General features: G+C 42.2%; 1 protein-coding gene across 4 annotated transcripts in view; it reads left to right on the forward strand.

Moving 5' to 3' along the window:
- Nucleotides 1–16,391, forward strand: part of FCHO1 (FCH and mu domain containing endocytic adaptor 1) — a 1,111,213-nt gene that overhangs the window by 1,025,365 nt on the left and 69,457 nt on the right. For all 4 annotated transcript variants that reach the window (XM_069648666.1, XM_069648689.1, XM_069648674.1 and 1 more), the window contains exons 24-25: nucleotides 11,354–11,509; nucleotides 12,212–12,344. In XM_069648666.1, the coding sequence (XP_069504767.1) occupies nucleotides 11,354–11,509; nucleotides 12,212–12,344 (289 nt within the window). The remainder of the gene's footprint in view (nucleotides 1–11,353; nucleotides 11,510–12,211; nucleotides 12,345–16,391) is intronic.

The following is a 16,391-nucleotide window of genomic DNA, read 5'->3' on the forward strand; positions in this document are numbered from 1 at the left end:
TATATCGTTACTTATCAATAACAAATGCCACATACCGGAGATTCCTATGAGCACAGACCCACACTTCAACCGGTGTATTATAGTGGTCAAGACCCTAAGGCCTGTATAATCCAATGGTAATTGTTAGTATAGATATATGTGTGACTTTTATAGAGACATAACCTACTGAAAGACTTTGAACAAGTGTTATTTAGTGCATGCATTATCGAGAATATGTTACGTTAGCTTAGATAGATAGTGACCACCCTGCTTCACAGCGACCAGACCTTCACCCGTTCGGAGCACAGATGTCTGACGTCCATCCTTGAATGGAGACACTCTTAATTCATTTAAAAAATCGAAACAACCGTTGTTAAAATATATGTGGTGTTTTATTTTGTATCTTATTTTCATGACACAAAAATACAAGACTTTAAAGACTATACAGGTCAGGTTGCAGCACAGCGAGAGAAAATCCCCTGTACTGACCGCTGTCACTCGGGAACGTTTCTCTAATGGCACGAACGGCACAGGCGGGTATCAATCTTCGAACGCGGTGTCCAAGCCTCCCGTGGAGCCACCATGTAAAGGAACGCTAGGCCACCAGCCTGTACCACCTGTGAAAAGGAATGAAACAAACTGTTTTTAAATGACCAAGAGAAGTTAAATAAACGTTTGTTGTCAATGACAATTCTTGTAACTAATGGCATTCTGCACAGACAAATGCTATCTAGACAATGCACACTATTGAACGACTTACATGCGTTACAATGATATGTAAATGTAATTTTGGATATAGTAGAAGAACATGAAATAGGAGTGGCATGACAAGCAGAGTATACTTACTCGTTACTTGGATTACGAGGACGAACAGTTGCGCGAAGTTCGTGCATAAGCACCATCATTATTCTCAACACGGCCCGTGTGAGGCAGGCTGCCCTGAAGTCTGGCAGCTCGGTGATGCATTGCGGTCGTGGCTCGCCCTCGAAATGTAGGCCAGGCATCCCGAGTTTTCTCGGCAGCAGCAGTTCTCCTCCTCGGTTGGCATTAGCTCGCACCGATTGCATGTGCACCAGGTGGAGACGCCGTCCATGCGACTAGGCCCAGGCTCTTCATCTGTTGATTCGTCCTGCCAACTGCCGTCCGAATCCCCATCGTTTTCGCGTGCTTCCCTTTCCAGTAGTTCCTCCTCGGTATACTCGGGCTCGTACATGTAGGGCATTATTGTAGCCATTGTGTGGTAAACAAAGTAAAATAATTTACCGAGATGGTACAGGTGTTCACACGGGCTACAAGCGGCGAAGGTAGCTGACCAGAGCACAGAAACGAGTCACAAAATACTCTAAGTAACACAGAGAGAGGAATGGAATCGAAAATCTGCTGCTGTGTGTTGTGAAATGGTCTGTTTATACTTATTGAGGAAAGAGGCGTCCTGCCATTTCCATGGCGACACGTCATTAGCTGAAGCGCAGCAAATGTTGACACAAGACGTGCTTTGGCGTTGGGAAATGGGCGGTACGAGTCTGCTGATGACAGGCTCAGGGGCGGGGGAATTGATTTAGTGCCGCAGAAGCAGGTCAGCCAGGGCGATGCGGCAAGTGATAGGATTATCACAAAATGGCAGCTCCCTGGTACCTGTTTTCGCGTGCGTTTAATGGACGAAAACGCACCGGAAGTGTACGGAAGTGTACTGTTGGACTGGCTGCTGTGTCGGCGTGCTCTGCTTTCAAGCGCTGCATTTTTGGACTTTCTAGCGGTGGACTCGTGGACTTGCTGACAATCACTAGTCTGCAAGAGGAAGGGTTGTGTCCCTCTAAACACGCTGCCAGCGCCGTTAGCTCCCGAGGAAAAAAAAAGTAATTATTTTTTGTTAAAATAAGTACTTGCTAATAGTACTTACTAGTGGTACTTGCAGGCAGTACTTTTGAGAGTTGTTCTCCTTGCGAGAACTTGTGTTCACTAAAATACTTTTTTCGCTTTTGTCCCCTCCATAGACACTGCCCCACACCGTCATCAGTCCCTCCTCCCTCCTGGATTTTGATTGGCTGTGACCACTACAAACACTCCGGTCACGCGCACCGGAAGTGTACGAAAGTGTACTGTTGGACTGTTTGACGGTGTGGCGAGTGTCGGGTGGACCTATATATAAGTACGGTTTTTTTTTGTTTTTTTTTTCCACATTATTGCAACTCGACTGTTGTGCCTTTGGGGTAACACTAATCCTGTTGTTTGACCATGGTTGGGAGCTTGCGTAATGGAAAGAGTGTCTCTAGAGATAAAACAGATACTGCACTCGATGGTAATGCACCTACTCAATTACATGACTCTATACTAAACGAATCTGTTCCAATATTGTTTAAGGTACATGGAAGGAAAAGGGTGATGGATGTTAATACCGTACCCTATAGCCTCCAGTCTTTCTCTGTCGAACCTAATGATGACACGGAGACAAGACTGGATGCAACCTCAGCAACCGCTTTTGGAACTGCACAAAAAGGGACTGCTCTTAAGATGCCCATATATGCGACTCCTTTTAAGGGGAAAAATCCCCCATCCTCATCTTTTAAGATCTCTAAAAATGAGCTGTCAGATGTTTCTAGTATGGCGCCAGCTTTAATAAACGAATGGGAAAAACACTGTCGCATCTCCCTAGGGCCTTCTTCACCTGCATTACTGCATCCTGGGGACATTGAAAGCATCTATTTGCACAATGAGGAAAATATGTCACATGTTGCGTTCTCCTCTGAGCATGATATTGCGCTGATACCACCGCCTATAGGCCCCTCCACTAGTTCACCAACAAACCAAACTATGGGGGAAATTTCTCGAATTGGGGTTTCGGGGGCTCATGCGCCCAGAACCCCACATGTGAATAGTGGAGGGGGCGTTGATGAAATCGGTCAACTAGCCGAAGACACAATGAATAATCAGTCTGACACAGTTCCAAACAGTACTCTTAATCCACCAATTACGGGTAATGAAAATGCAGCATTTCCGGTGATCACCTCTATTTTGAACCTATTAGATAAGGGTCATGACCTTACACATGCTCATTTAAACACGATCAAGAGTAATTTGGCAGATTTGTCGGGAAAAATATGTAAAATTGAGGGATTTATGTTGGCCTATGTTACGTGTCAAAACGAAAAAATTATGCTGATTGACTCTCAGCTAACAAATATGGCCCAACCCATACAGACACGAAAACAGGATACCTCCTCCCAGACTGAGGAAGCATCATATGCAAAGGTTTTGACTTTAGGGGCAAATGTTCAAAATCTAGCACCTACAACATCTACTAATGTGCTTTTAAAACTAATCCAGGCAAACTCTGTAAAAATAGATGAAGTGTTCTATCGTTCAACAGTACAACAATGTCTTGCGCGACAGGCCTGTGAAATGGACATTGGTGAGATATCCCCACCGATTACAGCTGAGGCAAATCACGATGTGGACGTTAATAGTCCTACGCCTCTTGTCGACCTGATAATGGGTGATGACTCGGATCATGGAGAGCTAGTGGGTGACAAATTGAGCACTGACAGAATTGTATCTCGAGAAAATGATTCAATTAACCCGGAAAGCAAAACTAAATTCAGTGAAGAAAATCCAACAACTTTTATATCTCGAAAGATGAAACGTGCACAATTAAAAGCCCTAAAAAAAGTAAATCAAAAAAATAAAAAAATTCTTGCCCAGACTACTCAAGAGTCCTCTAAAGTGCAAAAAAAAATAATAAAAAAAAAAGAAAGCAATCAAGGACAACAGAATATTTCTAATGAAGGGCCAAGATGACATTCATGTGATGAATGAGAACGAGTCAGTCAACGAGTTAGTGATTGATCTATTACAACTGAACGATGAATCAAAAGCACTGCTAAATCTGGCGCTTCCAAATGAACAGAAATTAAAAGGTATGGGAAGGAAGAGTATAGAAAAAGATACGTATGGCCATACGGTGATGGTTTCTGATGAATCTAATGCTCAGAAGCAAGGGCGTCTCTCAGCTTTCTACCCTGTTATTAAAATAAAGACGAGTAGAACAGATTCTAATCATGATGTAGTAACCAACACACAACATAAAGAAACCTCATACTCGACTGTGAGTGAACTTGTTGCTAAGGAGCTGCAGAAAACTAGAGAGGATACTCGGATAATTACACAAAAGAATGATGCGGATAATGAAATTAAGCAAAGTGATGAAAGAACTGAATTGGTCAATGCGATAACTAAAAATATTCTGGAAAGCATTGAAAACGCTCCCTCTCACCAAGAACAAATTACCCATAAATTGAGTAACATATTAACGAACAATATACAAGAAGAAACTGAGTTGGAAAACCAGGCACACCAGGCACACATAAAGTTAGAGGTAGCTAGGGAACAGTGTTCCTTTTCAAGGGACACACGCTACATATTGGGTTGGCAGAGCGATCCCCAGATGAATGGTCAGCAAAGATTAAACAGATCATTCACGTTTCATAACATATTCAAAGGGAGTCTGCAACTAAGAACCCTAAACTCTAACGACATTGAATGGATTAGGCTTGCAAATCATAACAATTTGCGTATGATATGTGCTCCTCAGTCACAAATTATTACGAAGCTATTATGGGAACACAGGCAGGACTTTGAGTTGCGTGGTTTGGAACTATCTCTATTGCGATCTATTGAAGAAGCAGAGGTTTTTTTGGATGCGCCATCTGCATTGGATGTGAGCAAATCTGGTGATAAGAGTCATGCTGGTAGTCAAGAACAGGCAGCAGACCTCATCACACAGATCACTACACTTGTAGGTGTGGCATCCAATATAACCTGGCTGGGGCCCCTAATGACATCTATCATCGACATGGCGACAAATAAAAAACAATCCTAATGAGGCTGAACTAAGATTCACCTCTTGGAATTGCTGTGGGATGAAAAACCTTGGCGATTGGCTTAAAGTGTCTGTGGGTATACAATCGCCTATGGTCATATTCCTACAGGAAACAATGTGTTTAGATTCATTTTTTATTGATGGATTCAATAAGATTAGTGTACCTGCTCGCAAAGGACTAGCTGGTCCTCCTTCGGTAGGCGTGGCAATCATGATTGGTAACTCTATTGATCATAATGCGAAAACCCTATACGCAACAGATAACCTACTAGTAATTGAATTTTTTGTGTGCGAACACCCCAAGCATATGTATCTTTTGGTCTGTGTTTACTACAATCCTGCTGATTGTCTCTTAGAAACATTTTTGGAACTAATAGATGGGATCTTTTTGGCTGCTATAGAACGAAACCCGAATTATTCGATACTGATTGGTGGGGATCTTAATTCTATTTGCATTGATTCAGGGTTACTTGACAGACAAATTTGCAGTTCTAAGCATAAAACCAACCTAATTAATAGGGGTGATAAATTGTTGCAGTATTTTAAAGCGTGGAACATTGTCCCGGTGGATTTTGAAACCGGGGTATTAAATGGTACCTGGAGGAGGGGTGGAGCTGAATCTTATCTTGACTACTTTCTTGTCTCAGTCAACCTTATGGGGCGCATGAGTAGGGTCACTATAACGGATACACCATATAGTGACCATGCGCCTATAAACTTGACTATTAAGATAGCTTTTACAACTCTGGAAACTAGTTCTATTCTTAAAATGATTAACATCAAGAGAGTCCAACACTCAGTCAGGTGGCATCCCTCCTTATGTAGAAGTTTGAACTTCCTGGTCCATAGAGACCTATGGAGAAGTCCCAAAGGAGAGGATGCAAAACAGAATGCCAGTCTTCGTGAGGCATGGAACAATTTGATCATAAAAAAACACCTTCAATCAATTATAAACGATGCAGGGACGCATAATCTTTGTAATCCATACACGTTTAATGTTGAAATTGCTTCTTTGAAACGTGAAAAAAACTGGTGTTTGAGAAAATTGCGTAAACTGAATTTAACTATCGATCTGCATTTACTATGCAAAAAAAAAATCTGTCTAAAATACACAAATAAGAACAAAAGTATTAAATTTAGAACTAAGCTAATGGAGAATCAGCAAATCATGAAAGCCATTATTCGAAATGACAACCGTAGGCTCTGGTCGATTATTAATGATACCAATGGACGAGAGCAGCATGATTTAAGTTCCTCGGTTTCTTCCGAAACTTGGAAATCATTCATGATTGAGAAATTCAAATTACCATTAAAATTTCATAAAATCATCTCAAATATTCATACTGAAAAGTGCACTGATAATTTAGTACTAACTATGGATGAGATCCTGGATGCTATTAATTTACTTAAATCTTCAAAAGCTGCAGTTCCTGATGGGCTGCCTGCATGTGTTTTAAAGGATGATCTGACTTTCTGGGCTACAATCCTTTATACCAAATTCTCAAATATTTTGGAATCAAATTGCATTCCCAATTCTTGGCGGAATGCGATAATTATTCCTATCTATAAAAAGGGTGATCCGACCGACCCTGCAAATTTTAGACCGATTGCCCTTATGGATGCTTCTGCAAAGGTCTTCGCCATTTGTTTACTAAAAAGGCTACAATCTTATATTGACAACAATGATATTTACTCAAAGTTCCAATCTGGATTTAGAAAGAACATCTGAACATCCCTTAACGCTATTATTCTTGCACACTTTATTTCTAAATCTAAATTACCTGAGTCTGGATCAATATACCTTGCATCGCTTGACTGAACTAGTGCATTTGACTGTGTAATTCGCGAAGTGCTTTGGAAAAAACTGTTGAACTTAGGTTTTCCTCATCGACTTGTGCACTTTTGGCAATGCTACATACTAACACGTCTTTCCAAATCAGAATAAACAGGGAAGGTGCTCTTACGTCCCCCATTAATACTGAGACTGGGGTAAAACAGGGCTGCAACTTAGCTGCAATCTTGTTTAACTTATACCTCTCCGATATGGATAGATTGTGGACAGGTAATGGCATATATCCGATAAAACTTGGTAGTCTTAAATTAGATTGGCTTTGTTTTGCCGATTATATTATTTTGTTTGACAGGACTCCCTCGGGACTACAGCAAAAATTAAATCTCTTTTATGTCTATGCTCTTGAACAAAATCTCATGGCAAATTCTAAAAAAACTCAGATCATCATTTGCCATAATAAGAAAAGAATAAGATCATATTATTGGACAATTGCTGGTGGCAGGCTTGAAATGGCAAATTCGATTAAATATTTAGGATATCCTCTGACTAACAGCTATACCCTGAATTCATGGAAGGAGTTCTTAACTTTAAAATCTCGCTCTCTCCTATCAATGATGAAGATAATCTATGCTAAGTACTGTATGTTTCGATCCTGCCCTTGTTGGATTTCTACTTGTTAAAGGTCGAACCTATCATTCTCTATAGTTTAGATATCTGTCTAATGAATATCGAACAGATTCTAAATGGGATTCAAGGGTTTCTTTGGAAAAAAAACTTTGTGCTTGTCACCATCGATACCAAACTCGATAATTTGCCATGAGCTGGGGCTATCTACATTAGCGGCAAAATGGAGATGGCGTCAATTAATGAGTTATACAAAAATGCGACTGCCACCTAGAAACTCATTATATGTAGATCTGCACATTTTATTAAACAATGGTGGTGTTAAATCATTGGATTTGTTTAAAAAACAAATGAATACCCTTTTGGACACCATTGAAGTAACAATTGAGGACGTAGAAATTGGTTTAGCTAATAATAAACGCAAAATGTATGAATGGGACTGGAGGATGATAATTGAAAAAAATCAGCAATATGTCTCATTTATGGAGTGTGCAAGTAGACTCCGGAAGAGGGGCACTTGTCCCCTATATCTTTCTAAATGTCCTGATCACAGAATAGGTAATATCTATCTAAGATTCAGATTAAATCAATTCCCTACTCTGGAACGTATTCATAAATGGAATCATGGTAGCGAATTGATTACACATCTAAATTGTCGGTTTTGTAATCCGACTTCCCAAACTGAATCAATAAGACATCTGGTGGTATATTGCACATATTTTGAGGAAAAGGGATGCTTGTTATTAGGCGAATTTAATCCAGGCCTAACATATATTGCACGGGCCGCCTTTTGGGAACGTAGCATGCAAGGGGATAGTATTCGTTTTATTCTTGCTTTATCAAGGTTATTATTCAACATTGATGAGGATTTGAAAATTAAAAATCTGGATTTAAATATGCCTGTAGTTGATGAATGACAGAAAAGTAATTGATATTGGTGAAAGTAGGATGCAACTGATGTAATATATACTCTACTTATTCAACTGCATTATAATGCTACTTCAATCATTGTGTCTGAATGTTCTACCGACAAGAGTGACATGGGTGTTTTCTTTGGTCATGCATTAGGAAAAGGTTACCTGCAAGACATACAGTCATGGAAAGAAACCATGTAAACCTCAAAACGTTACCTTGTATGAACGATGAAAAACCGCAAAATAGAAGTGAAATATGTTAATTTTATTATGAAGTGAACAAAGAAAGAAAATGACTTTTGTATGTTGTTTTTAAGAAATCAAGTGTTTTAAAGTTGATGAAATAATTGTAAAACTTTATAAATCTGATGTAAACTATAAACAATTTAAAAAAAAAAAAAAAAAAATGGACGAAAACTCGGGTAAGGTCCATAGGAAAGTTTTCTAAAATCGAGCCACTTGGGCTTAAAAAAACATGGCCGACCCATAGGGACAATACATTTTTTTACTAGACCATGCCTTTAATGTGGTTGTTGGGAAAGATTTCTCTTAAAGCAACTTTTCCTCCCTAGTCCATGGACCCCCAAACTTTTAGCATTTGTTTTTTTTATGCTAACCATAAATTTTACAATGGAGTGCAGCCTTCAGTTTCACTCCACTGGGCTTTTGCTCATTGGTATAGGGAAACTGACATGTCCTTCAGGCTGTCAGTACTGAGAAAGTTTGTTTCTCTTAGTCTTTTGACTTTGTTGCACTTGTTGGTAACATTTTTATCATTGGTAACATTTTATCATTGCGCAAAGTACATTCCAGTACAGCGCAATATGGCATCTGTGTTTTATGGTCCTTGACACCTCTAAGGAATTTCTAGTGATTGTAAAATGTGCTTCAGGAAAAATTGGTGTCAGCAAAAGCATCCTTTTCTTTTATTTGTATACATTTTTACTGAGGTTTACCGTGGGTGGCTCCTGACTCTGGCTAGTGTCCAACATATCTGTGCCACAAGGTCTTTTGTTTGTTCCTTTGGCCATTTTGTTACTTTGCCATCTCACTGTCCTTCCAGGACCGGGATTGCCTTTTTTGGGGCATGCATTTGCCCACGAAAGCCACTTCTTTCTTGCGACTCTGAAGGTCACGTGTGGGCTTGGACTGTCTGGTCCCAATCCACACTACTGGTGCCAGGCTGTCTGGTTTGCATGTGAGCATTAAGACCCCCAGTCGTCCCTGATCGGACCACTGCTGGTGTGCATGCATGGAGCAGAACTTGCCATTGGTGGGCTGTGTGTGAGCGCTCGCCTGAGTGTGGTTAAGAAGAGGGGTTTTGCATTAATTCCAACAGATCTGAAGAATGAGCCACGTTTCCTGAGGAGCCTAGCAGAACAAAGGATGATCCTGAGGTTGAGCTGTCCCGGTTGAGCCCTGTTTTGCGCCTATAATAAATAGTATATTTTTGTATACTAGTGTCTAATTGCGATTATTGGTGTTCCACTGTGTGTGCTCTTTGAAGACCCATGATCATCCTCACTCCTCCTGAGATTTAGCCCTGACTGCTCTCCAGGCTACCATGAATTGGTCTGGCTATCTTCCCAGAAGTGTCCTCTGTTCACCTAACAAAGGTGGCCTCCTAAGCATCTGTCCACCAGGCCAAAGTTTAGAAATACGTTCTAACAGTGGTTCTCTCCAAGCTAATGGGGCACCATTTGAGCCCCTATACCGGGCTCCTCTGAAGTATCTTTCGTGGAAGACTGCTTTTCTGGTGGCTATTACATCTGCTGTTGGAGAGTTGCAAGACTTACAAGCTCTGTCCTCTAAGCCACTGTACTGGACTATGCACTCATCCTTCATTTATGCCTGAGGTGCCATTGTCTTTTCATCCCAATGAGCCGTTAGTCCTGCCAGTGTTCTTTGGCGCTCCCATCTCTCCTTCAGAGAAGGCGTTACATTCACTGGACGTTGCCCATGCTTTGAAGATCTATATCACATGCACGAAGAATTTCGCAAGACTGCTCAACTTTTCGTGACTTTTGGACCCATTGAAAAATGGAAGTCCCTGTTGAAGCCTTCTATTTCCAGGTAGCCATCTGGCTCCATATCACATTGTCATCGCCTTTCAAACATGGCGCTGCCAGGTAGATCAAAGGCATATTCCACCAGAGCAGTAGCATCTACTACGGCTTTCTTGTCTGGTGTGCCCCTGCTCTACATCTGCAGGGCGGCTACGTGGAGGTCGACTCATACCTTCACAAAATTCTACTTCATTGACAGGAATTCTTGGGATGAGTGCTGTCTCGGCTAGGCAGTGCTTCAAGACCCATTTGTTTGATGTGAGTGTTCCAGAGGTGAGTTTTGCACTTCGCCTGTCTATAAGCGCTATATAAATAAACAATAAATAAATACATTTAATTGCTTCTGTTGAACTATTTCGCCTCCCATTGGCCTGGGAATCTGTACTGGTATGCAATCATATTCACAAGCATGTGAATCCATGAAATATCCAATGCTGGAGAATGAATAAATTACTTACCTGGAACTACTGCTCTCAAGCATTAGTATCTTTCATGGATTCACATGTGACCCTCCCTCCCTACCCCACTATGGCTCTTCTGGTTCCTAATGCCACTTTACGAGCGCTTATAAATCTGAGGATGGCCTCCAGGGGTGGAGCTACGGAGTTTGGTTATTATGACCCAAAGTGACAGCAATAGGCTGCACATCTGCCAAGAGGTTTTAGTCTTTAATGCAAAACTGCTTTAATATAACTCAGGATTTCCAACCTGATAACCGGGAATATTCATGAGCTTTTGAATCCATGAAAGATACCAATGCTGGAGAAGAGGACTTACAGGTAAGTAACTTTTTCCTTGCTGTTAGAAAACGTTCATTCTATTTAACCTGATGTCGCTGTTAATGACACTGAGCTTACATTTGCTAAATCTGGCATGTCTGAGAGTTTCTGTAACTTACGTTTGATTTGGGCATTACATGTGAGATGGCCAACTGGCATTCTTTACTTACAGCTTCTTTGGGATGTTTTTAAACCGTACCTGCTCCGTCTATGGCAGGAATGCAGTACAGTTAGAGCAAACATGGGCAATTGTTATATTTTTGAAAAATACATTACATTATGATTTATGCTTCCATATATCATCTCCCTTTTTTCTCCTCCAGCTGTTTGGTGAAAATCACTGGCGAGGTAACCATGTCATTCCCAGCTGGCATTGTGCGAGTTTTTATTGCAAATCCTCCTCCGCCCGTTCTCAGCTTCCGGCTTGTTAACACCACTCGTATAGAGCAGTTCCTCCCGAACTCAGAGCTTCTGTACAGGTAGGAGAGTAGAGCGACTTGTGCATTTGTATTCCTGGAGCTAAAGTAATGCGGGTTTGGAGTATATGATAGCTCTGCGTGGTTAAGCCTTGAGTATGCAGAGCACTCAATGAGGACAAGTAATGCAAGCTTTGAAAACATGGTATCCCTGCAGTAGCAGGCGTGGCAAGCCTTGTTGGTTGGAGGAGGTGATGTTAATAACCGAGTGGCATCCAAGCAACATATGGCCTTGTATGACAAACATTTTCATAGTAGATGGAATTAAAGGAGGGGCCAACGTGTGCCTTATTTCTTTTGTACAATTATCCTAAAATGTAATGTTATTTAAGTCAGAAAAGTAGCATTTTGGAGCACCGTCTCATTTATATAAACTATGCTTCTTAATAAGGAAGAGGAATGTGATGAGACAAAACCTATTTGTGTGGGTTTGTGGGGCAACACTGGAACTAACTACATGCACGACTGGCATCATACCTCATTAGTTAAATGGTGGTTTTGGGAGCCTCTGTGGTTACTCATGGAAGCTGTTACAGCAACAGTACACATCATCCTGGGTGATTTTATGTTGATTCCACAGGTGCAAAGATCAGGTCTAAAATATGTTTGTTTACACTTGGGGGGAGCTTTCAGCACTGTAGTTGCTGGGTTGATTTCAGTGGTTGTGCATGATTAATTTCTTTACGTTTTTATCCTCTGCTGCAGTGATCTGTCCCAGAGCGACCTTCGCACAAAGGATTTTTGGCTGAATATGCCGGCCCTCACTGGAAATCTCCAACGGCAGTCTGAGCAGGCACCTGGAGCATCCTATTACAATGTTGCACTGTTGAAGTATCAGGTACCCCGTGTTGCCTTTCATCTGCACCTTGCTCCCCTTCATCCAAAATCTTTGCCCCTAATCCGCCCCTCTTTCACCATCTGTGCCCGCCCACCATCCCCCCGTTACGTCGGAACCTACTTCACTACAATCCCACCCTGTGTCTGTACCCTGATTTCACACCCACATCTAGGCCATTTAGAAGGTTGCCCAAGCAGTAGCTCAGGTAGGGGATGTCAAATGGCTCATAATGCTCCCTCCTACCAGAACCCACCTGACAACTTCACCTGTTGGTGTCAATATGCAGTGCTTGAGTGACCAAACCTGGTTGAGTCTGGTGCCAGCAACTCCACAGCAGGTGAAACAGTATTGCCCTACTAATTCACATTTAAGAATAAAAATGATTGTAGCAGCAAAGATAAACAGAATTCTAATTTGCCCCTAAACATCCAAGGCAGTTCTTAGTATTAGATGTTTGCAACGTCACTTATAATTGACAATGGCAAGCACACGAGTGGCTTTTAGCAATACAATCTTAGTACAAGGACTGCAAATTGATGCTTTATGGCAAAGGTTTCTATTCAGAGTGTTTACAAGTGTAAGAATGCCAACCAAAATATCACCTTACGCTCACTTCCGAACACTTGTGTTTAAATAAAGTCAGATTATCAACCATATTTGTAAGTAGTTAAGAGTTCATCTTGGTGCTAGTAAAACCTAAAATAAGTTGTGATCCGCTTAGCACTGAAAGTTTAGGAAGAGAGCAGCAATGCGGTGGGCAGGAAGTGGCAGGTATTGGTTGAACAGCCAGTGAGAGAGGTTAGACCCCTGGGGAACACCACAGGTAGAGATAGCGGAGAGGAAGGACCCAAGTTGGACCTGGGAGGGTCGATCAGAGAGGAAAGAAGTCAGCCAAGCCGAGGCCTGATCAGTGATACCCAGGTTATCACAGAGACTGTTGAGCAGGATGCCATGGTTGGCCGTGTCAAAGGCAGAAGAAGAGGTCAAGTAAGATGAGAACACACTTGGGGGTGTTGGAATCAAGGTTGGAGAGCAGGTCTTCACGGATGTTCAGGAGAGCAGTTTCCATGCTTCTGGCAGCTCTGAAGCCAGACTGATGGTCATGGAGACAACCAACAGATTCAGTGTCAAGGTTAAGCTGGGTGATTGCCAGCTTTTCCAGGAGTTTGCCCAGGAAAGGAGTGATGGAGATTGGCCGATAGTTAGCCAGGCAGGAAAGGTCAGCAGCGGTTTTCTTAAGAGGGTGCACAAGGGAGTGCTTCAGGGGGGGGGGGACTGTGGACTGCGGTCATTCCCTAGCACCAGGAAGTCACACTACCAACTGCACCTCCTCAGAGGTATTCTTCCTTTCCTCTCCTTCCCCCTGAAGCTCACTGTGTCCAGAGCTCTGGCTCTCTCTAGGCTGGACTACGTCAACAGCCTCTTATCCAAAACAGGACGGCGAGACTTGTCCTTGGCCTCAAGCCCATGGATCGTATCTCTCCAGAACTGAAATCTCTGCACTGGCTCCCATTGGCGGTGAGGATAAGGTTCAAAACCCTCTGCATTGTCCATAAGGCCTTCTGGGGCCTGGGCACTCAATACCTTCAACTCTCTTCCTAAAAATCTTCCTTCTGGAGCTCTTTGCTCATCTGCCTCCAACTCCCTCAGGGTCAGTCGTTTCTCCAAGCAACGTGTTGGTGGTAGATCTTTCTTCTGCTGGGGCCTCCCTGCCTCTCTGCAGCTTGAGGAGAACCATTGCCGGTTCCGCAAGCACCTCAAGACCTTCCTATTTGATTCTGCTTTCTCTACTCTGCTCCCCTGCTGATTCTGGTTGAAACTGAAACTGCATTGGTTTACTTGGCTACCCTGTGATCGCGGGCCTAAATCCCCCTCCTTGCCAGTTGCACACCTGGCAACCCTTGCACTCTGGGACTGTTTCCATATCCCTACAGCCCCCTACCAGCACTTGACACCTGATGTCTGCCCTTAACCATGCACTTGCCACCAGCTGGCCGCACTTCTTATTTATTCTCTCATATTTTAAAATTGTTATTTATTTATCTTACTTTTTTACAGTTATCTTATGTACTGCACTGTCCCCTCCCCCTGCACTTCTCACCCCTCCATCCCCTGCACTTGCGCGATCTTATTATCACTGGCCCTAGTAAGATCGCTGTCTGTCTTCCCTCTGTTCCCCCTCCCTTGCCTCGTTGCACCTTGAAACACCTGTGTATAGGTGCGTTATTAATGCCATATCTCATCAAATCATATGCTGTATTCTTCACTGACTCAGTGATACAGTAGGAGAACCAAAGGCTAGGTTTCTTGAACACTTAAAATCCAATCCACTCTCTACATACTTTTGCGTCCCGTCCCCTGTCCTTCATGGATGGGTATTGTCAGGTGTATCGACCCACGTTCAAGTTATTATGCTGCAACATTTGGTGCTGTGGGCTTAGAAAATCCAAGATGGCTGAAAAGCCCACATTTGCGCCAGAATCCAGGAAAACTGTGCAGTTTTTGTGCACACCAAAATGTTCGCCTGACCCGCCACCCACCAGTGCGAGCATGATGGGCCAGAAGCGCCATGAGTGAAACGTGGTGCCAAAGGAAAAACAGCAGCACCTGTTAGCTCAAAAAGCGTTTTGAAATTACCTTCGTTTCTCTGAATGCAAGCTCAAAATGCCTGTTTCAAACATTGCAAGATATTCAAAAATCTTACTGAACACCAGCAGACGTCTGGTAGAAGGAAGTCTTGTGTGCATACAAAATTTGGAAAGATGAAGAGCCTAAAATAATGTTCATAACAAAACTGGCTGAGCTGTGGATGTCAGCAGCTTAAGTGAAATGGGATTTAAAGCCACTAAAATCGAAATGTTTAAAATAAATGAGTGACCTACTTTTGAGTGTCACATAGGTTGCAACTGTTTTAATGTCATAGTTTTGAACATACAATTTTGACACATGCAGCTAGAACGCTGATTATAAGTTTGATTTGAATGAAGAAAAATGGGAACAAAAGTGACCTTTAGCTGAAGCCGGTCTTAAAGGGACTGAATTCTGCCCGGCAACTACCCCCGACAGGAGTTGAAACTTGCCCAGCAACTGCATTCACAGGCCTGGCTGCATTCACACTTGTGTATAGGCGCGTTACAAATACCATATCATATATCATTCTGCTGCCCCCACCAAAAGGACATCACACCTCTCTGATTGAATCAGGGGAGGAGTACCTGGGACTGCAGGAAACAAAACAATGAACTTTCCTTGGCTCAGGCAAATGTTAAATCAGGGGGTCGTAAATGGCTTCCTCTTGGAAGGAAATGGGAGGGGCACTGCCTCTGTGAGCCAGCTGAGCTTGGAGGAAGTGGACAAACCAGATATTCCTCCATGTGATTTGGGAAACCACACCCCTCTGGTCCAGAGCATAATTTTAGAAAGATGGATAATTCATAATACATAATTGTCAAAATTATATCAATAATATCATTCCTGTGATTTTTCCGTGCACATTTTAAGGGGTGTTGGGACTCTGTGGTATGTTCTTGGGGGGTAGTAGCGGAAAATACGGTATTACTCCAAATGTATGTATGTTAAAAATCTGACACTTCATCATCTGATGCCCATATTCCTTGTGCACATTTTTGTAAATTCTGGAAAAGTTTAGAGGTTGTGTTCTGGATGAAAAGGGCCGAATTCTGTCAGAAGTGAACACAACATCTTACAAAGACAAGGATCGGATGGTTTGGTGCTACAGAAAATATGTTAACTGGACATATAATATTAGAAAAATTGTACATAGATAAATATGCATTTGGATCAAAAATAGATTTGTGTGCAAAGTGACAAGGGGAGGATTCTCTGACCCATAAACATACCTCATCACGATGACCCTCCATTTCCTTCCCCCAATCAAGGGAGAGAGGAGAACCTGGCCAATGATAAGTTGTGAGGGGCATGCTTAGTTGTGCCCACGCACACACCCATTTTCAAAAGACATAAAAAGAGCCATTGAGAGCTAGGTAGGGACATTCACTTTCCACTTCAAACTGATTTCTTGCAAAG

The sequence above is a fragment of the Ambystoma mexicanum genome, chromosome 1p (assembly GCF_040938575.1).
Source record: "Ambystoma mexicanum isolate Mex_15411 chromosome 1p, UKY_AmexF1_1, whole genome shotgun sequence".
NCBI classification, from domain to species: Eukaryota; Metazoa; Chordata; class Amphibia; order Caudata; family Ambystomatidae; genus Ambystoma; species Ambystoma mexicanum.